Genomic DNA, 21914 nt, shown 5'->3' on the forward strand with positions numbered 1-21914 from the left:
CGTAGACCCGTACAGGGAGTGATTCGAAGTGGAGAATGTGATGTTTTTCATTGTGTTTTCAGCTCATTACTGATCCTGAAGGACTACAACAGACTATGGGGTGAGGTGGAACAGCCAGTGCATTAAAGCTTAATGTCATCGGTCCTCATAACTAATGTGCAGTAAATATTTGGTAATGTTAAAGACGGGTATCGTAGCATCGTAATGTCATTAATTACTTTTTAATGGCCATAATCCTGTGAGCTAATCAGTTACATTTAAATGTAACGTTTCTCAATACTGTTAAAGGATTCTACCTCTCAACTGTTGCCCGTTACCTTGTGTTGTCTCAGTACATGGGATTAACATTAAAATGAATATTTGATCCGTATAGTTTCTGGGTTTGGCAGCTTGTATCTAATTGAAAAGAAATGAGAAGCGGGCTGTATCTATAAAGCGCTTTTATGCTACAAGCCACATACACGGCTCATATTAGTCAGTACAGTATTCCACGTTCAAAAACATGGATGCGTCACTATTAAATGTATTAAGCTAGTTTACTTTCTCTTTAATTGAACTTGAGATGACTTTTATGGCCAAGTGGTGCTGCATAAACGCACTGACCTGAACTGGATCAGAAAGGAGTTTGGTAGCTGCACATATATTTGAACGGGAAGAGACTCAATTCTTTTGTCTGCTTGTAACACTTGTAACTTCTAACACAACAAATATTCGTTAAGTCTTCTAATGCTGCACATATATTGTGGCAGATGATTTGTTTATAGATTGTAGAGTAAAAAGGAAAACAAATTAATGATTTGCTGCTGCTTTAAAGGATCAGAGTGCTGGATTTAAGGGTATCTTTTAGCAGAATCGTATTATGTTCTCATTAAGGTGCATAATTACCTAGAACTATGAATTGTTGTTTCCTTTAACTTGATTTGAGCCTCTCCTGTCTGCTTTTGAAGTAGATCGTGCTCTGAGCAGCTTTGTTTGGATCCGGCTGCACAACTTTGCCATGTTGCAGCCATGCTTTGATGCTCGTCTGTTCTGATAATCAAAACACTCGGGTGTCAAGATTAACCGTTATGAATCGGAACACACGGGTATAATTGCATCGGTATGGTCAATGGCTCGATTCAGAGTTTAACACCCTTTTTTGTGTTGGATCTGGAGCAAAACCTCTGGCAGAGTCGAAGCAGATTCCGTGTCACTAACTCTAGATAAAGACACAAATATTAAAGAGCTTTTCGACGACGTTGACGTTGAAGCTTCATCTGTCACTAATGGATTTACAACCTTACAATGTGGCTGATGGTGATGGCCGCTCTAGGTTCTTCTACATGCTTATCAATCCTTTATAGCTGCACTAATAAATATTTAATAAAAAACAAACCGAAATGTTAGCCGTTACTGTAAAGATGGTGTTAATTGCTTTTTCAGGTCACTGCAGGTTGGTCTGTGGTGGAGGAGTTAACTCTTTTTCATCCTCCTCCTGAGGCTTTGACCACATTATCTTTTTCTTGATCTAAATCTAAAGTCAAAAGGTATTAGTTACCGCACAGACGCAGAAGGCTCTGGGGGCAAATTTGTGATATTAGCTTGCATGATTAAATCGCATTAAGCTGACCTGACTGCGGTTCCCCATCAGCTCTTCAAGGGGCTTCTTTCATCTTCTTGTCCTTCTGCTGTTTTCTGATCAAAACTGATAGCCCCACTATTCTTTGCCTGCCCTACCAAGCTGGGCTCAACCAGCAGACAGAAACAATTTGCAGCCTTCGTGCACTAAAGAGTTAGTTTCCTCAGGAATATGAGGAAGTTGGGAGAAACATGACTGCCAATGAGCTGGAATGTTGCTTCATATCCACTGGATGTGTAAATAAGCAGCTGTCGTCATGTACTCATGAGCTTTGTTCACAACTTTATGCAGCTACCCCCAAATAAATCTGCCCTCAGGAGCATTATGGTAAGGTCAGCCTTAATAAAAAATTCTTCTCAGTGTGGAACTGCAGCATTGGGGAGGGGGAAAAAAAATCAAAACCCTGTAGCTACGCAAAGATATTCAAACGGAGCCTGTCTTTTAACCATGAAATGTTACGTTAGCTTTAAATAAGTCTATATGTCCATGGCATACAGCCATCGATTTGGAAACCTGCAAGCATGAATCCAGGGTTTTTTTTTTGTCTTTTTTTTTGTCTTTTTTTTGTCTCTGAACGGGAAGGTGTGTGTGTGTGTGTGTGTGTGTGTGTGTGCTTTGAGTTTGTGGCTTGTATCTAACGTACTCAATTAGGTGCAGCACGATGCGGCACCAGAAATAAACCTGGCGTCTAATCGGAGCTCTCTCCCAGCTATAGCTGTCTCTGTTAACAAGGTCTGCCGTATGGAGGAATACAGATTAAAAACCAAATGAAGAAACAGAAGTAGGGCAAGAGAGTGAACACGGTTTGTGTGTTAGTGAGACTTGGTGCTCTCTTGGGGAAGCTCTCTATACCTGCACTTTTTCTTAGTCATTGATTAGTCATGTTGTTTTTCAGTTGTGTGCCTCACTTATTCAATTATTTCCAAAATGTTTGGAGGAATAATTCAATTCTGGCCTGTCCTGCCAGGCCCGTTCTGTGCAGCCATCATTTTTAACACTGAATAAAACTTGTTATTATGAAGATAACCTCAGCTATGACTCTGCAGTTAAAGCCCTTTTAAATTAAATAACCTGCTTAAGACTTGGTGCTTTACATCACGTCAGCTCAGCTGTCACTTTTGCAGCTTGTGTATTTCAGGTCCACTCATCCTATATGGCTTGCAGTTAATTTTTGATCTATAAAAGGACTCCGAATAACATCCGGCTGTGCAACCAAGTGCACTTTGTCCAGGCTCTGCACGGTACTTTAACGCTGTCCACACCAAAAACCTTACTGTTAAATGTAAATGTAGCTCTAATACAGGTGGATGGAGTCCAGCTACATCTCTCTGCGTTCACTATCTGAGCGGTTTGATGAAGAAGATTTTAAGAAGGAATCATGTCTTCTCCTCCATGGTGCTAAAGATGGACGACTCAAAGGCTAGAAATGTTACCTTATTAGCATTCATTGGCTGTATGCTAATTATACCAAGCTGGGCTAAATCATGTAGTTTATAAGTTTTACCACTGTTTTTATATAAACTAATTACCTGTGATAATCTGTTATCTTTGGTGCTAATGTGGTCTCTGAAGTTTATTCTTTACTAGCCAAAATACCAAGTAATAATAAAACTTGTCCTCAAAAGCAGAGACTTCTATTCAAAAAGTGTCAGATTCTCCTTTTGTCTAATCAGTTTTGGGGTCTTTGTTAGAGGGTGTGTCGCCCCCTCACTGTCACCACGAGGCTGAAGCTTCATCTATACACCGAGCCGATGCTGCAGCCGACACGTGTTTGCGTTCCATTTACTGAAAATACTGCAACGATTGGCAGATCTATCTTGAACATTTCTAACGTATATCCAGGTAGGCAGTAACCACATTGGGTGCTAGAACCACGTGAAGAGAATTATGATTACTCAGTGCATGGATTTCTACTTAAAACCTATTAATTTCTGTAAATTGTAGCTCTCGTGTGGCTGGAATGAAGTGGAAGTTAGTGAGGAGATGTACAGTCATGTGGCAGGAAGCTGATCCGTCTGGATGCTTCAGTGCAGCTAGTTACTCTGCATTCTCTCCATGAGCATCGCTGTGCTACAGTGAATGACAGCTTGAGCTTGGTGATTGATTGTTGTGGTGCACAGATGGTGAGTTGAGAAGCAAAGTGAGGTGCTGACACGTTGGACCACAGTGACTGTGGTCAAAGTCAGACTTCTGACTGGCAGCTGCTTGTGGTGTGAATGCATGTTAAGGACCACAGCTGTTGACACTGTGGTTAATGGCTGCTCAGACTTTGACATACATCAATCCAACAGCAACTAAACAAGAAAAAAAGAAGAATAATGACATTCATATTCCCAGAACACAGCTGTCTAAAACGTGGTGTTGTTTCTAAGATCATAGAAAAGTGTCCGAGCGTGAGATTCAGATATGGCCCTATGTTCCTTTTTAATATCCAGAAAAGTACCCTGCTTTTATTCAGAAAATGCTCAACAGTTCGAAGGCGTGTTGTTTCGCTGTTTTTTTACTTTCCTTTGATTTCAACAGTGTGTGTAAGAAAAGAAGCCGTCAGATTTTCCTCCACGTCAGTCACAGCATAAATGTCATTCATCTTGTATTCGTCCCACTTTTATCACAAACTTTCTCTGCAACTCCCATCTAGAAGTGTTTGTTGAATGTCAGAAAAAAAGTGTTTTACATCCCAGTGAGCTAGAAGAATCCATCAGAGGGACATAAAGGTGAACGATTTGATCCACAGATCCAATTCATGGCTGTGTTTTAGAGTTTTTGCTCCATCATGAATAAAATATCAAGGCAGGTTTTCATGTATCACACAGTTTCCTCGAAGCAGAGGACTTCCACAGCATTACTGGGTCCCTGGGCAACTCCTCCAATCACATAGAGCATACTGGTTGTCTGCAGGAGGGCGGAGGAGCAACGAGCAGTGGGCATGGGCGTTGCGTACTCCCAGCGTCGTTTTACCGGGTTGTAGCTCTCCACCGAGCCCAGTGGTGACGGCTCATTACCTGCAAAATGAAGAGAAGCGTGTTAGGATGACAGTTCAGTTTCAGATGCCCCAGGAAGGCTGAAATAATCGTGTTTTTCAGAGATCTGGTTTCTCCTGTTTGAATTCAAATGCATTTCCAGAGCAAAACCTAAAAATAGTCTCAAAAACCAGGCACAACTTCTTCCTGCTTTGCTTCAATCGCCACCTGTAAAATGCGATTAGTCTTTCGTTTGAGGTTGGAAGAAAGTTGTGTGAAGCTACCCACAGCAAAAGTTGTCTTAAAATACACACTTTAATAAGAAATTGCATCAGATGGCTGCGGAGTCCCATTTCTTTTCCTAAACACACAAATCATGTCAGACACAGGATGTTTCTCTGGGCTGATAATTAATGCCTCCAGAGACGGATCCTTATACAGCTCAACTCTGCAAAAACATATTCTAACAATATTCCAATATGTTTCCTGCAATTTTATTTTTCGAACACGACTCCAGACTAAAGCAGTAAATCAGTGACCATCACAGGACATTAAGCAGGTTATTCATGACTCTACCCGAACTTGGTAGTCCTGAACTTGGACACTGTTTATTTGAGCCACATTCTGAAATATTTTAAAAACCGTACTTCAAAAACCAAACTGGCCTGAGAGTTTTGCACCTGTTACTGTTTGAATTTGGGATTCTTCAGGTGGAGAAACCTGAGGAAAGTCTGTTAGATATGGAGTGTGCGTCGTGTCGGATAAACCTTGAGGTGTATTTCCAAGCTGCAATGGAGTTATTAAACACTCATGCACTTTCTACATTACATGGACGCAAAATTTAAGTGGCTGCAATCTGAAGCTCTTTGAACAACCAAAAAATATTCAGTTAATTCTTTATTCTGGCGACAACTCAGACTGTCGGTCAGTGATCAGCTGCTTGTGAGGGGAAGACACGAGCATTTAAGAGTGTAAATAAGGTCTTTTTTATTTATTTTTTTTATCTCATCCTAAATAGGTTAGTTATTAAAGTTAGTTATTGTCCCGATTTAAAAACTAACAACAGTCGGTCAATTTTTGTTTCAAGTGAAACTGAAATTTGATTTGCCTCCTTTTTGTGTCGGGAAACATCGACGACAATAACGAGAAAACTATTTTGGGCTGTATTTCTGTCTGAGTGTTTCCCACTGCAGCGGCTGACTGACGGCATTGCTCGGAGGTGTTGTCAGCTGTCATGTTGCACTGCTAACTGGAGAACATCTTCCAACCTGTACCCTATGAGATCTGCTACCAGATTTCTATTTTAGAAAACTTTCTCCCACAGTGTGGGTTTAGCCACACTCGGGTTCCTTTGTGACGTTCAGTATTTTGGAGGCTCCATTATGCTTTTGAAAGAGCAATCTGTATATTTAGCATGGACCCCAATAGCCAAGTCCAAGTCACTATGCTTTATTTAAAAAGAATGGTAGAGTAGAACCACATACGTTCCCTCACACCGCTTCCTGGTCATAATGCGACATAAACTTGGCATCATCAGCCCTGAGCATGCAGAGCTTGGTGCTGAGTGATATTACTCAAAAGTAGAATCGAACTCTATTTATGATTGTAATCTGTTCTTTTCTTTCTTAAGAACATACTAGAAATTACTCCAAACAAGTTTTGCTTTTAGTTTGATCCTCCCTCCTAAATTTAAAGTGAAACCAAGCACAAGATGGCCGACCCTGCTCCTGGAAACAACAATGAAAGTTTAACTTGGCCACAAAATGTGTTTAACCAGGGAGCTAGTGTCTCAATTTTGGGAATACATCTTATTACATGCTCCACTTGACACAATGCAACTTCAAACTAACTCAAAAAATATCTGTTGTGACAGAGTAGAATTACAGCCCCTCAGGCTCTCTCACAGTCTCCACACGTTTGCAGTTGTACAGGCAGGGCGAGGGAACTATTTCCAGCTCATTCTCACATACCTGGGCTCTAAAGTTTGCAGCATGCGAATAAAGCTTTCCCACCGTTTGAATGGTAATATGCAACGCGACCACGTCTGTAATCTCCTTCCATCAGGTCCCCCTCTTATCATACGGATACAACTTTTTTTGTGGCCTTGACCTATAAAAGCCCAGAGGGAGCAGCAGCTGTGGAATGAGTTAAAGAAAAGAAATGGTCCCAAACCACAAAGTGGAGTTAATAGATGAAACACTTTTTTGCCCAGCCCTATCTGATGATTAGATAACTTACTGTACATGAGACATTTAAAGTTTGGATGCTTAGTACAAACAACAAGAAAGTACAGCTCGTTCTTTTAGTATGCGTTTCAATGCTGTGGCATCGATGATTGTCCTATGAACAGATGAATATGTAATAACTAAATGGTCCTATGATTAAAGATAGAAACACGAGTGTAAAAAGAATATTTCATAATCATTCTCTAAACTTTACACTGCTGTCCTCTTTCAGTAAACCAGGCTTTGCATGCCTCCAACATATTATGTATTTATTTTTTATTTTCATTAACCTGTTAAAACTAGAAAAATCTTCAGATTTTTCTGGATCTTTCATGCAGCTGAATGTAAAAAGGAGTCGGTTAGCTCTGGTTGGGTTTCAGCTCTTGAATAGAACTATAATTTTCATGTTATAATTAAATGAAGGTTACTGGGTTTAACAACCGAGAGTTTGAAGCAAAACGACAAAAAGCGACACCACACATCCAGAGGGCTCATGAGGCTTTAATTCCATCTGCAACTCTTCTGGCATCGACACGGATTCTTTTTTTCACGGAGTCGGCTGTGATCTTCTCCCTCTCTCTCTTTCACCTCAGGTGCAGTGTTCACTGTCATTATACATCAGGCAGGCCTAAATTGTTGCCGTTTCCATGGAGACCCACATCACAGCAAGTCCACAAATGTTATGGACTAGTGAGTGTTTTGTGTGCTGCCGCCTGTCTAAGGAAGACTATCATCATCATCGTCGTCGTGCGGTTTCACGCCGGCCTTTTTTTAAGGCGGTCCAGGCCTCGCCGGCTCCATCATTTTGTGTAAAGATGCTCCTCCACGAGGACGCAGACACACAAAAGGTGAAAATGGAAGCTCAAAGCAGATTAGATTCTCGACATAGACGACAATTCACCAGCTGCCGATCTTCCTTTTGACCTCCATTCCTTGTATTTACTTCCTCTCTTCTCTGCCTTTTCCACCTCTCCTTTTTCTCATATCATCTATTAATCCTATCATTCCAACTCTTAAAAGCACTTTTTTCTTTCATGTCTCCACTCTTAACCCTGCTCATCAGTCCTCCCCTTGCTGTGCTGCCCTCAATTATTCGTGTTCCTATCTTAACTCTCCTCCTTGGATTACTTCTGCTGCTCCACTCATTGTCTTCCTTTCTGCTATATCTGTCATCTCTCCCACTCTTAAACACTGTTGCATTGTTCTTTGTCTCTTATTTGCACATTTGCAATGTGCTCTAATGAAATTCCAACATAGAAGCTTGAAACTGACCTTTTTATTGTTGTTTAAAAAAAATAAAAAGGATTTTTTTTTGGTCGGTCTCTTGAGGGAAATTATCTCTAAAGATGACTTACAATTATGGATGATGTATCGAACATATGTGATGCATCTTTAGTTTTTCCCAAATGAGATGTATGAAATTACTTCATTACGGAGATCGAAATTTAAATTGAAACTGCAATATCTTAACATGCCTGTCTGTAATTTCCTTCGGCGGGATGGGTAGCTGGCATGTAGGAAGCGAAAATAAAGAGTGAAGAGCTCAAGCTGAAGACTTGGTTGGACAACTAAAAGTAGCAATACCACAAATGCGTTTCACCACTTCAAAAACAAATGCCTCAACCTCCGACCTGCCAGCATCTCAAGTCACATGGACAAAAGGGTCAAATGAACAAGTCCAAAAGCAAATTAGTCCGGCTTCTTTATTTGCTTCATCAGTTCATACAACAAATAAAGTCCAACATGAAGAGAGAACAGCCCCAGTTAGTGTTGTAGAAAAGCCAGGATTCAAAAATCTAATATAACACACCCAAAATATTACAACAGTTGTACAGTTCAGTAAGAAGAAAGGTAGACCACAGTGGTTTTATACATCGATTTAGATGTGTGTGTTTATACTAATATATAGTATATTCTCTACTTCCAATGTGTCCCTGTGGTTTAGTTTCCTTATTTAATCTCTTCTTCAGATAATTTTTCTCACATTGTCGGAGTTAAAGACGTTAGAATATAGAGCTGGTTCTCTCTTTGATAGCGTCACATACTCATACTACTTTATCAGGACTCCTCATCTTCAGACCCTTTCCACAATCTTTGGTTTCACTGAGCACGCTCAGAAAGTTGCGAATCCCCACCCGTTGGCCCTGGATGATTATTTCGGCATTTGTTGTAATTTCTGTATTCTGGCGTGGATGTAAGGTTCACTGCATCAGCGAGAGTCTGCTGCACTGCGTTTTCCTCTCGGTTAGAACAACACAATACTGACTGTATTGGAACATTTATGTCGTTCATGTAACTTGATTCCTTTTGCAATTGTTACAATCTACATCTGTTTTGTTTTTGTGATTCCTGCTCTTCTGTTTCAAAGTGTTTTCAGTAATTTCCAGTCTTTACTTCTCACCTCTCCTTGACCTCCTGTAGCTGCTGTTTTCACACAGCGATGAGACACCATCGCAGCAGCATAAAAGCCACAACAAACCTGCTGTGCAGCATGTGGAAATGTCTGACCTCAGATGCAAATGGTGTCATTACATGCTGTCTTTCTAGCACTATTTTAGAAGTTAATATATTCATTCCGGACCTTTTTGCCTCCAGTGCTTTACAGCTACAAAATCTGTTATCAGCAGTTTAAGTGCTGCCTGAATGTAGCTTTGTTTATAAGGATCGCAGTCAGAGTGAAAATGTTCTCGGATCACACTGATACAAGCTGGATCTGTGAGAATTAGTTCTTTCTGAACATGCTCGACCCATGATGAGCTAACAGGATGTCGTAGGTTGCGGAGGAGTAGAAACTAAGCTATTTAATAAAGGACACCTTTGGAGATTTTTTTTTTTTTTTTTTAAATGTTCAGTTGGTTCAGCTCTCTCCCACCAGTCGAAGCCTTTGAAAAATCCACACAAGAAAAAGCCTCACAAGAAATCCATAAGCACTGAACTCAGTGTTCTGTCATCATTAAACTGAACTGATTTCCACTTCCTTTTTTAGCCATGAATGGATGTAGAGGCTCATCTAATAATTTCCCTATAAAACATTGTTTACACCGTGACCTAAATACACGACAATGGAAGCGCAATTTTAACAATGTGAAATGACTCGCTCGTCACCGAGGTAGAGGGAAAATAAATCGGTTTTATTTGACGTTTCAGTTCTGTTCTAACAAACAAACATGAAGAAGGAAACTGTGGAAGCAAAAATAAGGACGGCAGGTGAGGCTGGCAGCTCATAACCTGAACAGCAGATGGAAAATAAAGACATGGGCTGGTTTCCACTTCTTCATATATGTATTACATACTTACATACAGTTTTTTTTTCTCCTAATGTTGGCGTGTGCTCTAATCGCGGCTTTGTGCTTGTACCGTGCAGCAGACTTTGTGTAAATGCCGGTAGTTTGGTTCCTTTCTTTAAACAGTAGCGTGTTTGTCAGCTGATTGACAGCAGAGGGCTGCACTGGGACTGAGGTCCCTCAGGTCCCACAGGAGCAGGGCTGGACTGTAAAGGTCTACCTTCACTCTCGGCTTGTTTGTAGACGGCAATAATTTGTGCTGTTGAATTTGGAAAAGCACCATTAAAATTCTGTCCATTAGCGAGGAGGCACGAGCCACATGATTGTTTTTTTTGTTTTTTTCTGATTGGATGCTTTGCAGCATATGAACATCGACATCTAAGGATGATTTCCATCAGATTGGATAAATATTGAATGTGCTACCTTCACTGCTAAGGCTATGCCCGGCACGTCTCAGTTCCACCGAGCTGCTTGTGGATCTAACATCAGAGGTAATGCGAAGTGCACTTACAATACACAACTGATCAGAATTTTGATCATCTTTATGGCTACTGATCCTGATAATCATGCACAAGCCTCAAATCAAGACACCTTCTTCTCCACTGCTCTGCTAGAATGGAAGCCATTGTCAGTAGCCAAATACATTTGAGCATAGAATTTATTGTAAGCAGAACCAGAGCTTCTTGTGTGAAGCCATTCGGTTATAAATTTCTGGTATTGGTAATTGGAAGACTTGTGTAATTAATTCTAAAGTAGGGCTGCATGATGCAGTGCCTTTTTGACTTGAGATATGTTAATAAATCCCTCAATATATGGTGCTAATCTATTTAACTAACAATAAAGAGGACAGTACGCAGTGGATAAATAACCCCAAAATGTTTTGAATTATGAATCGATGTCAGCAGACTGTCCACTATGTGTTTTACAGCCTGTCATGATGAGTTTAGTGGAAACTTGCATCTTATAAACCGGCCATGGCATGGCGACATCACCATGTCGCATTGCATTAATGCAGTTTGACAAATTTACTTTTACACTAGCTACAAATATAGTGTCAACATGATGAAATGTAAGGATTTTGTATATATTTCTGTCTTGTCTCATTATCCTTCTGTTAAAGCTAATTTAATGATGATGCTCCTAAGGGAAGAGTTATGGCAGCAGTGATGCTGGAACAATAAAGTTTAAGTTTCGGTTAAATATGCAGTAAGAAATGCTCATTTGCTGTTTGTATTTAAGTGGACATGACAAAGGGCTGTATGTGGCTTGTGTGGGGAAAAAAGTATTTTATGGATGAGAATATATTTACATCTCTCATCAGTCAATTGTGAGAAATTGGAAGCAAAATCTGCTCATTTTGAATTTTACTTTGAAACTGTTCCAACAGTTAATTTAGCAACATCTAGAACACAAAGCTGTAATCAGACAAAAGTAGTTAACTTTGTCCCGCAGTCGATTTCAGTAGCAGGCTAAAACAATCATCCTGGATCAGAGCTGCTGTGAGTTACTAAAGGCTGAAATATCTTGTGGTTTTAGTGACGGGGTTCATTATTCTCTTTATGATAATAAAGAGAATATTTGCAACTTTAATAATCAGACTTTATAATAACATGTTGGTCAGATAAGTGTGCAGAGTTTGGGGGCCACATGGACACCTCAGACTCTGTTTCTTTAAGGCTCTTCTGAGCAGTTTATTTGGTCCCTCTGTGGTCGTACCTGGAGATACTGCTATGTTAGTAACAGATGTGACTTCTCTCAGCCAAAGAAAAGTGTTTTTCAGTTTACTTGTCAGTGTTCATAGTGATATGTTTTACCAGTGTATTGTGTCCTGTGGCAGCAGCAGGGCTCTACAGCATATATTTAGAACAGTTCTGTTTAAGAAGAAGTCTTTGATCGCCTGACAAAGTTGCAATTTTGAGTTTAATAGAATTTTGTATTAAAAAAAGCACAGCCAAGGTTTCCCCTCAAATGGAAACCAGGATTCAATTAAAAGCTGGGCATCTTGCAATGACCAAGGGTGAGGCTGGCCTCTAATATAAGCAGAATAGGGAGGACAAGAGCCTGTCATTAAACTACATTTAAACAACAAAAGAAGAACGCTTCACTCCTGCCGGTACAATTTCTCTGGCACTGTGGGCTTAGCTTTGCATTTATCTTGTTGGACCACCATTAGCATCTAAGAATGCAGCCGTCAAACATTTGCACGTGGAACTTAAAAAAACCCCAGTATGTCACATTTGTTCAGTAAATATAGCACAATAAATTTGATTTCTAAAGAGGGTGAATGGCCGCAACCTGTGGTTTAGCTTGTGTCATCGCAGATATCGCAGGGATAATGGGGAGGAGGTGTTAGCTGAAAACTGGTTAAATAATTTTTTTTGATTTTGAACGGTACAGGAAGTATTAGACCTAGAATATACTTCCTTTTTAATTATGGAGCCGCGTTGATCATGGCTGCCTCGGGTTTCCTGTGTTTGCTTGGAGCGTCATTTGTGCCGTCCTCAGAAATGAACACTACCTGTTTGAAAGCTGCAATATGAAGATGACCAGTAGGGGCAGTGTAGTGCCAAATTTGATCTGATGTAGGATTTTGGGGTCAGCAGAGGTAAAGAAATTTTAATTTTGAGACAAAATAAGTAGAGAATTGTAGAAAAATATCACGAGTCATAATGACAGCAATGAGAATTATAAATATAGGCTACAATATCCAAGTCTTTGCAGGAAATACAGTTATTAATCAGCTGTTGAAGACTTAACCATCTGTCAAGCAAGATGAAATGACAGTTTCTGAAAGCGAAGCTGTAGAAAGTCGCCTTGGTAATGCAGCCAAATCTCTCTGCATATAAGATAGTAAACTGACATTAAAATGTTATGAACCAAGTAAATAACAGACGGCCTCACACAGATCTCAGGCGAAAAACGTGTCGACCATCTTGGATGATAATTCAAAGCAGCTGTGATCAGAATAGTCAAAGCAGTGGAAAGCATCCAACTACACAAATGTTGGGATCAACAGTGTAAACATCTTTGAGTCTGTGTTAAACTTATGCAAAGGCCTCTAATCTGCTGCCTTTAGACTCACTTTTAACTTAAGTATGTATGGAGTGTGAGCACTCACACAATGCAACACAGTTATAGATGGTCTTTGTGGATTTATTTCCAAAGGCAAAGGCTGGGAAACGTGCCATGACTCACACGCCCAAAAATATCAGCACGAATTAGTCGGCGAGCTAATGTCGCAGCTGACACACAGAAGAATAACATATTTACTTCTTGTTCCTCACACTCTCCCTTTCTGTCATTTCCACATCCACTTTATCCTTGTATCCCAGTTAAATCTTTTTTCTTTCTTTCTTTCTGAGTCACCTGCTGATTTTTCTCTCTCTCAGCAGGACAAGATTGGCATTTTCCTCTCTTCTTCATGGTTTGAACAGCTGTCAGGCCACATTACTGACTGTCACTCTGAGCTTCAAACATAGAAGAAACCGCTAAGTTGTATTAGGCTCACATGGAAATGCGTTAAACTAAAATCGATCAATCGGATGAAGCTTGGATGTTGTCAACTCATTGTGGTTGAAATTACTCTTAATATTGCGGGTAGAAAGCAGTCAGGGGTTGTTTTAGAGTAGATCTCACTCTTAGGTCTGATGTTTGACTCGAATAAACATAATTTAAGTCTTAATGGCTTTACAGTGCCTTCCAGCCACAGAGGGACAAACAACTCTCTGTGCTATAAAATATCACGTCAATTAACAAGTAAATCAGGAATATAGAAGCTGGTAAATCCTTTTAATATTCTCTTAAATGAAATCTCATTTTATAGTTACTTAAAAGTTTAAACAACAAAATACAGTATGTGTCGTACCACTATATGCACAGAGATTCAACAATAGTTGCTTTATAAATGTGTGTAGTAACTGTATTCTATGTGTAATCTGTAATGTGTAAGAGTCTGCGTAACCAGCATGTCATCGAGGTAAGGAGAGAAGAAAATAGAAAAAGAAACTGACCAAAGATTAATTTGTAGCATTGCTCAATCTCTTCACGCTTTATTTCCTTTAAAAGCAGAGCAGCCAAGAAGAAAATGGAAGGTTAATGGGGAAGTAATTTGCTCGTGTGTTGGAAGGTTAATAGTAAATGAGAGTTGTGTTTTTTTTTTTTTTTTAAATTTGCTGTTGGCAATGAAGCACGATATTAATTCTGTTATCCGTTGCGGTGTCCTGTTAGCACATAGACTTATAATGCTATATAAACGCAAATTCATGGTTCCCACTTCCAGCTGCTTGTTTGATCTCGGGTGTAAAGGCGTCTCCTGCAGGTGGTGAGTCCCTCATGTGTTTTGTGGACCCTGGTAATATCTTGTGGGAGTTGCACCAGGAGTATGGGGGCCTTTTATCAGTCTGTACCACTGAAGTGAGAGCTTAGTTTGCATTTCCGGTGTGTGTTGGACTCTGTTCAGAACTTTAATGGAGAGGGTTTCCTGTTCAGTCAGTTTAGGATTGCATCTTTTTTTTTTATAGAAGATGTGGTTGAGTTCGCTTCATCAAGCCCTCCATGGAGGCACTGAAGCAGCTGCATTGAGAATTGGTACCTCCACGTCTGAGGTTGCTGTTCTCGGAAAAGGATGGATTGCTCACTACCTCCAGTGGAGGAGATTAAGTATCACGGCGGTAGAAAGGAGCGGGTAACGGAGGCAGCATCTGCAGCGATACGGACATGGTACCAGTCTGTCATGGTAAAGAGAGAGCTGAGTCAGAAGGTAAAGCTATCGATCTGTTTCTACTAGTGATGGCCGTCCGACACCAATGCTCCAAACCAGGTGATACTGCTTTGAAGAGTGAGATGCTCCATAAGGCAAGGCTCGTCACTTTAGTAGGTGTGAGCACAGTTGCTGTTATTATCACTGCTTGTGTTCGATCACTATCATGGAGTGAACTAGGAAGAGAAGCCATTTTCAGATATGGGAAGGCTTTCAGCTGATCAGTCTAAGGTTATGCTATTGCACCGGACTGTTCATGTAACTTTGCCTAAGTAGCTAATACTGTCACAGTATGGCCAGTACAATATTTATATGTCCATGATGCATTTGAAGTCAACATTAAGTTGTATTATAGTGATGCATCTTTAAATTAGTTTGCATATTGCTGTTTACACGGGTTACCAGCAACTGGTGTAAAATAATAATACGTCATCAATGCTGAGGGACTCCAAAGCCAAACAATAGGTTATATTTGTTATACCAACAGTTTGTGTCTTAATACAGTTGCAGTTACATGCCGGTTCGAGCTCCTCACCCAGCCACCCTAAGAAGGAAACCTTTTCAGTCACGACCCAGATCTCGTGACCACAGGTGAGGTTTGGAACAAAGATGGACTAGTTGATTGACTAATTGAACGCTTTGGCTTCCGGCACACCTCCCTCTATACCACAACAGACGGGATCAGAGCCCTTATTCCTGCTTACAAAGCCCAAATTCAACTTATCATTACTCGTGAACAAGATCCAGAGTTACTTAAACCTCTCCAAGAGAGAGATGGAGATCTATATATTATAGGCTGAAAGGATTTTAATGAAAATTCCCCATTGCAAGTTATTTGCTTTGGTGCTTAATTTAATCTATACAAATGATTATTACTGTCACCAACCAGACACCAGCAGGTGTTATTTCTAACAATATCTTAACACACTTCAACTGCTGTTGAAGTGACTCACCTTTGCTCAGTATACTGACATAAATAATACTATTTGTTTACCAAAGTGCTCTACTTCATATTATTGATGAATGAGTTTGATAAATCTCAATCTAAAGGCCCTAATAGTAATAATAGAATACGATCATCTTTTGCAAGAGTGAGGCTATTAATACAGGAAGTCCAGTCCCAGGAAATATTTTAGGTTGAACAGGGGACAGTTTTCAGTAAGACTCCTATCGGACCATGAGCCCCATTTTCATTTTAATAGACTGTTCAGCTTCTTTGATGTCGTATTATTATTCACTCAGTGACTAAATCTTTAATCTCCTTCTTGGGTCAAAGCATGACACCATATTAAACTGACAGAAAAGAACATGGTCAATTAAAGAAAAAGAATAGAGGTGCTGACCTAGACCTCCGGCTACAATCACCCTTCCGCCCAGGCATCCGGCCACAAAGTCGGCCCTTTTCTCCCTCATCCTGGATGTTCGGGTGGGTTTTATCCAAATACCTGTGAATGGATAACAGAAGACACGTTCAGTCATCTGTAAGCAGACAAGTCAACCACAACAGATCATGGAACATTTCCAAACAAGGTTCTTTAATGAGAAGGCTGCTTTATCGGCCTCTGTTCTCTGAAAGCTGAGATTTTCTCTCATTCTCAACAAGAGTATTAGTGTCTCACTCACACAGCCGGTCTGCACGTCTGAAACTCAAAGGCAGGTAATAAAGTACATATTTAAGTACATCTCTTTTCAGTTTTTTTTTCTTTTTCCTCAAAGTTACCATTGAAATTTAACTCGGCTGGCTACAAATAACCTGTACTTCCCTCTATGCCTGCTCTCCATTTCTACTGTCACCTCCGACAGAACCTGACTAGCGGTTTTCCTTCGATGTAGCATATTGTTAGCTTTAATGTTAGCTGCATTGTTATATCCTCATTTGTAAGTCGTTTTGGATAAAAGCGTCTGCCAAATGCATGAACATAAATAGAGAAAGATTTTATTTAAGAAATGAATGCCACAGATGTGTTTATAGTATCAAGCTTGGCTTGTTCCAGAACTCAAGTTTGTTTCCATATGAAAAGGTTAATTATATCTGAAGAGAAGGTAAAACTTTAGACATGAACAGCTGTAGACATTTTTTCCATAAATGTCAAGTGTGGCCCACGACTTTGTCTAAGTTTTTTAAGTTTTGCCCTTTTTTTTTTTTTTTTGTATTTGACTTTGACACCTCTAAACTAGAGAAAGCAGTAAAGTGCTTAGCATTACAGGTAGCTAACCTTGCTCTGTTTTAACATTGAGACAAAAATCTGCATGTGAGCATCTGAAGAGCTCAGCTTAAGTCAGTTAAATACAATGAAATATACTTTACTTTCATATACAGACCACCAAAGAATGCCAAACTATTCTTTGAGGCATGGGTGATGGAAGAATGCACATGGTTTAAGACTTTTAGCGTGTTTGCTAGCAGAAAGTGTGACGTGGACAGTCCTTGCTGTGCTTGCATTGCTGCTATAGTTTTTGGACAGGGAATGGAAATACTGACTGGACCACTGCTAGACAGAGAGAGCAGGAGGATTAAAATGCATTATTCACAACAAGACCTGCCTCAGGATCTCCTCAGCCCCTCCTGCCTTTGTTTCTCTCTTTGGCTTAAAACCCTCCAACAGCAGATTAAATTTCTATATTTGGGACCGAGATACAAGGTGACGCATCGCCTTTCCCACAGCCTCAAGTGTCCTCTGCTTAAAGCCTAATGGAAGGAGATGAGCTGCAAATTTACACATCTGTAACTAAATAGACAAAAGAACAATAATGAATAAATGCTATATAATAAAACGGGGTACGATTAACACTCATCAGCATAGACTGCGGTAGGTCGATGGTGTTACAGCCCACCTTATTTAATCTGTAGTTCTGTGTTTGAAAGGATATTTTGTGTTTGGGTAGGGGAAAAAATTTTGAATCTTGGGTGCATCAGAGATGACGCTCCTGGACAGTCTTTAACATGCACATTCACAAAGGCACAAGGTGGCTGAGTGAGAAATGGAGCCCCTCTGAATTCAAAGCTAACACAAGAGTCCACCGAGGCTGTCTCAAATGTCAATAACAGGCTTTAAGAGTTACTGAGTTCAATTAACATTTGCATGATAGCTCTTAGCTTTTAAATGCATCATGTGAGTGAGTGTGTGCATGCAGGGTTGTACAAAATGGATAGGTAATTGCTCTTAGCTGTTAAACACATCTGAATGAAGGTCTTGACCGCTTTGCACCAGATATTTGAAAAATGCAAATTCCCACGAATGCTACATTTTTCCAGCTAGGCCATTAGGTGGTGGTAACGTCTACACTCGCATCAAAATACAATAAAGTAGGAAAACATCAGACAAACTGACATATAAACACCATTGCTATGGTTTCCAGTGCATGCTCACTGGAAACTGGATGAGAAGTGCAAATGTTGTTTTGCAAAATATCCATGTTGATACGGACAAAAACACTGGAGGAGAGGAGTTACAATGAAAAGCGGTATCAGTTTATCCTTTTTTAAAACTATGAATTTATGTATGATTTTTATTATTATTTTTTAACTAAACATAAAAGGTAGTCTTTAAATTTTGAGGCCAGCTTTTCATTCATAGCTTACTAGTAAATGAAAATAAGAAGGAAGAAGACTTTCAACGATTGATGAGCGTACAGCGGTTGATGTGGGATTAAATTCATCCCAAAATTCTACAAATGCAATTTGAAATAGTTGAAATGCTCCTTTCAAGACTCCTGTGTTAAAAATAAAACTCAGAACAACAATCATAAGCATTTCACCTTGAAGCCACAGTCTACAAATGAGTCAAACAACCAGGGCTCATTCTCAGTGTAGGGATCTCCACTGTTGTTTTGATCCTCTTACTTCTGGTTTCTGACGTTTGTCATCTGCTGTGTCTGCTCTGATAGATTTCTTTGACTGCATGTTTCTCCTCTGTTACACACAGAAAGATTATTTGTCATCTTTTTGCAACCAGGACACGGCAGTCGGAACAAGAGAAAAAGGTAGGACTGATAATTTTGTCTGAGGGCAACTTGCTGAGTACCTGTAAATATGATGAAACCAGGATAAAGCATCATAATAAATTTATTAAGATATTAAAAGAAGATTAATGAGGGGTAATTAACATAAAATGATGCAACGGTGTAGAGTGACACATATTTTAAGGCATAGAGGTATTTATATTTATGGGAAGAAGAAAAATGATGTTCAATTTTGACTTTTAACAACCAGAGATTAGTTGTTAAGTTTTAATGAATGCTCGGAGAAAGACTAAATTTGTTTCTGCCCAAAGGAAATAACACACACACAAGCATCTACACTGTACCTAATCTGATGTGACAGGAACAAACCACACTGAAGCTACATCCATATTAGTCCTTGTACAACTGGACGGCCTCATGAATTTAAGCACTATGTACTTGTTATGTTTCTATAACAAACCGCTTGGTCCCAGCTCAGGGACTCTGAGTGTGGAACAGGTTAACACATCAGACACACAAAAAAAAGCCCTGTTAAAGGCCCGCCTCACTGTAAAAACACGTTAACTTAGTTTTCTTTTATACAGTCGCAAAGAAATGTAACATCTAACTGTAAAAGTAATGCGTGTCCTCTTATGGTTTGTTAAAGTTCAGTTACTGTTTGCTTTTATCTATTTTCTTTTCTGAACTAATTTCTAATTTAAACTGTAAATTTTCTGAACTAATTTCAGTTTCTTTTTTGTCAAAATGACTTTATTTAAAAAAAGATAGAATAAAAAAAATACTTAAAGGATTTTCTAATTATTTTGTATTCCTGTAGATCAACAAGTCAATTATTTTGTTACCTCTTAATGCAAATGAGGTTTAGGTGTTTCATGTTCAGATCTAGTAACTAATGTTTTCATATAGTTTAGTCTTAAAGTTTTATTGAACTAAAAAGTTCAACCTTTTCCTTTTAAGAGGTAGAGCAGAAGTGGCCTTTAAACTAATGCAACAGACAGAAAAGTACCCAAAAACTGTACTTGGTACTGTGCTTAAGCTTCTCTACTAGAAGAGCATTAAGCCATCAAAGTATCTGATTCATGCAATTTAGTATAAATGATGACAAAACCAGAATCCAAAATAATACACCAACTCTATGAAATGATTGTTACTGAACGGACTCGATAAAAGGGTAAAATAGTTGTAGTTTAAAGCTCAATACAAGTCCACTGGCTCCAAAAGGCTCCGATTCAGAAAGTAACAACTTTTCTTCAGTAATTATGGTGTCATTAGTTAGATTCACTTCTTTCACTCCTGGAAATAATTCCTTCTCAAAGACGCACATTTATGTTAAAGTCAGGTTTCAGATGTCATTCTCCAGCTCCAGCCTCCTGTCCAAATATGGAGACGGTCAAATGCTCAACTGGAGGGTTCAAAATGACAGTTCACAGGTAACTTTGTCTAGATTTTATTTACGGTTTATGGCGTCGGATGCTCTTCGTTCGATATCTATCAAATAATCTGTTTTTCACTAACTGTTGGTGTAGTTCTAATCTGTTCTTATAAACTTTTCTTTACAAATTCTGTGTTTTGGATTGTTCTATAAAGCCTTTATTCATTCTTTTCAACACGCATTGGTCTCTTTATCTGTCCTTTTTATCCTGTTTTCATCAGTCACTTGTGAAGTGCTCTATAAATCAAGCTCTATTGATTTATCAATCCAAACTCCAACCATCTAATACCGCAGGGTCATGCGGAGAGTGCCTGTGAAGCAACTACAGTGAATACAATTACTCGTCAGAACCTCGGAGCTAATTCTCAGGACAAAGGTCACCCTGGGGATGCATGGAGCACTTTAGGAGTGCTGGAGGACACTGCAGATATGTCGCCTGGGTGATGCATCGTGATATTGATGGGAGCATTGGTCAAAGGACAGATCGATGGGTGAGCAAGTGAAATCGAATTAGGCAGCATACTAAGCTTCGTTTCACTTTGTCTTACAGTTATAAGCCACTTAAAGGCTTCCAGAGAGCAGTTATCACTTAAAGGAAAGGCGGTCATTTGTTAAGGTACTTCTACAGCAGCTGAGTGTGTCGGCACAGACAAACTAAAGTCTAAGAGAAGCAGGACCTGTTGTTCTGAGCTCTTTGTCTCAGAAGTGCTGTTAAAATGTTGCATCACCATCCAGGACAAATAACAACTCATTCAGCAAAGATCCAGAAACGAGATAAAACTCGTGGATTTGATTTCCCATAAACAGGAGGCATATTTACAAGATAACATCCATGTTTTGAAGTGCCAGCTGGAGGCAAGTAACAGAGTTGCATTTCAGTGGTAATCTCAGAGTCGGAGGAGGGGGAGACAGAGCCACCAGCAACTTACTGATAGATATGGTGGCTGCTGCAGATTAGCTCTTCAGGCGTGGAAAATGGAGTGGCCAGATAGCATGAAAATATCGTCCAGATATGTAGAGCGAGAGGAGAGGAAGTCGAGCTCTCAAACAAGCATGCAAGTTTTTAAAGCTCTGCCATTCTCCTCGGTGCTGTCTGGAGATACATAATCATGAGAGGCGTTTTCTCTGCACCCACTTCTTCGTTTGAGTGATAAACATGCCAGTTTTATTTCCTTTTATGGGTGTATAAAGCAAAATGGCATTGACCAATACTGCATAACCTAACCTAGAAAACAAACCGTTCGATAAATGAACAGATTATGTGACACGATCAGCATAGTTTTTATAAGAGGAAGTTTGAACAGATATCATCCAGTTTCACTTCCTCACATTTCTACCTTTTCAGTCCGGCTAAGTGATAATTAGATCGAAACCTTGAGAGATGAGCACAACGGTTACCTGGAGTGTTCAGGCAATTTTTGTGAGACTCATTCAGGTTAATTATATTATTAAAGCCTGGCTCTTCTGTGGTCTCGCTGTAAAATGGCGTTGTGCTCCTTCCTTCCTGGTACAGACCTACTATTTGTCAAATATGGAGAAGTTATAAATAAAATGTGTTGTTTTTCTCTGGTGTCCAGCTGCTCTCTGCATCACATTTCCAAGAACCAAACTGTGAGATGGTGGTACTTCTGTGTATGAGTGCATCCTCACACAGCTTCTCACTCAGAGAACAA

At 39.6% G+C, this 21914-nt stretch overlaps 1 protein-coding gene across 1 annotated transcript in view; it reads right to left on the reverse strand.

Moving 5' to 3' along the window:
* Positions 1-2233: 2233 nt before the first annotated feature.
* The window catches only part of klhdc8b (kelch domain containing 8B), a 117417-nt gene continuing 97736 nt past the window's right edge, over positions 2234-21914 (reverse strand). Inside the window, exons 4-5 of the mRNA XM_072366943.1 lie at positions 16190-16291; positions 2234-4620 (exon numbers count right to left, since the gene is read on the reverse strand). Of these exons, the coding sequence (XP_072223044.1) occupies positions 4424-4620; positions 16190-16291 (299 nt within the window). The 3' untranslated portion in view covers positions 2234-4423. The remainder of the gene's footprint in view (positions 4621-16189; positions 16292-21914) is intronic.

The sequence above is a fragment of the Leuresthes tenuis genome, unplaced genomic scaffold, assembly GCF_036924035.1.
Source record: "Leuresthes tenuis unplaced genomic scaffold, fLeuTen1.0.hap1 SCAF_16, whole genome shotgun sequence".
Lineage (NCBI taxonomy): Eukaryota > Metazoa > Chordata > Actinopteri > Atheriniformes > Atherinopsidae > Leuresthes > Leuresthes tenuis.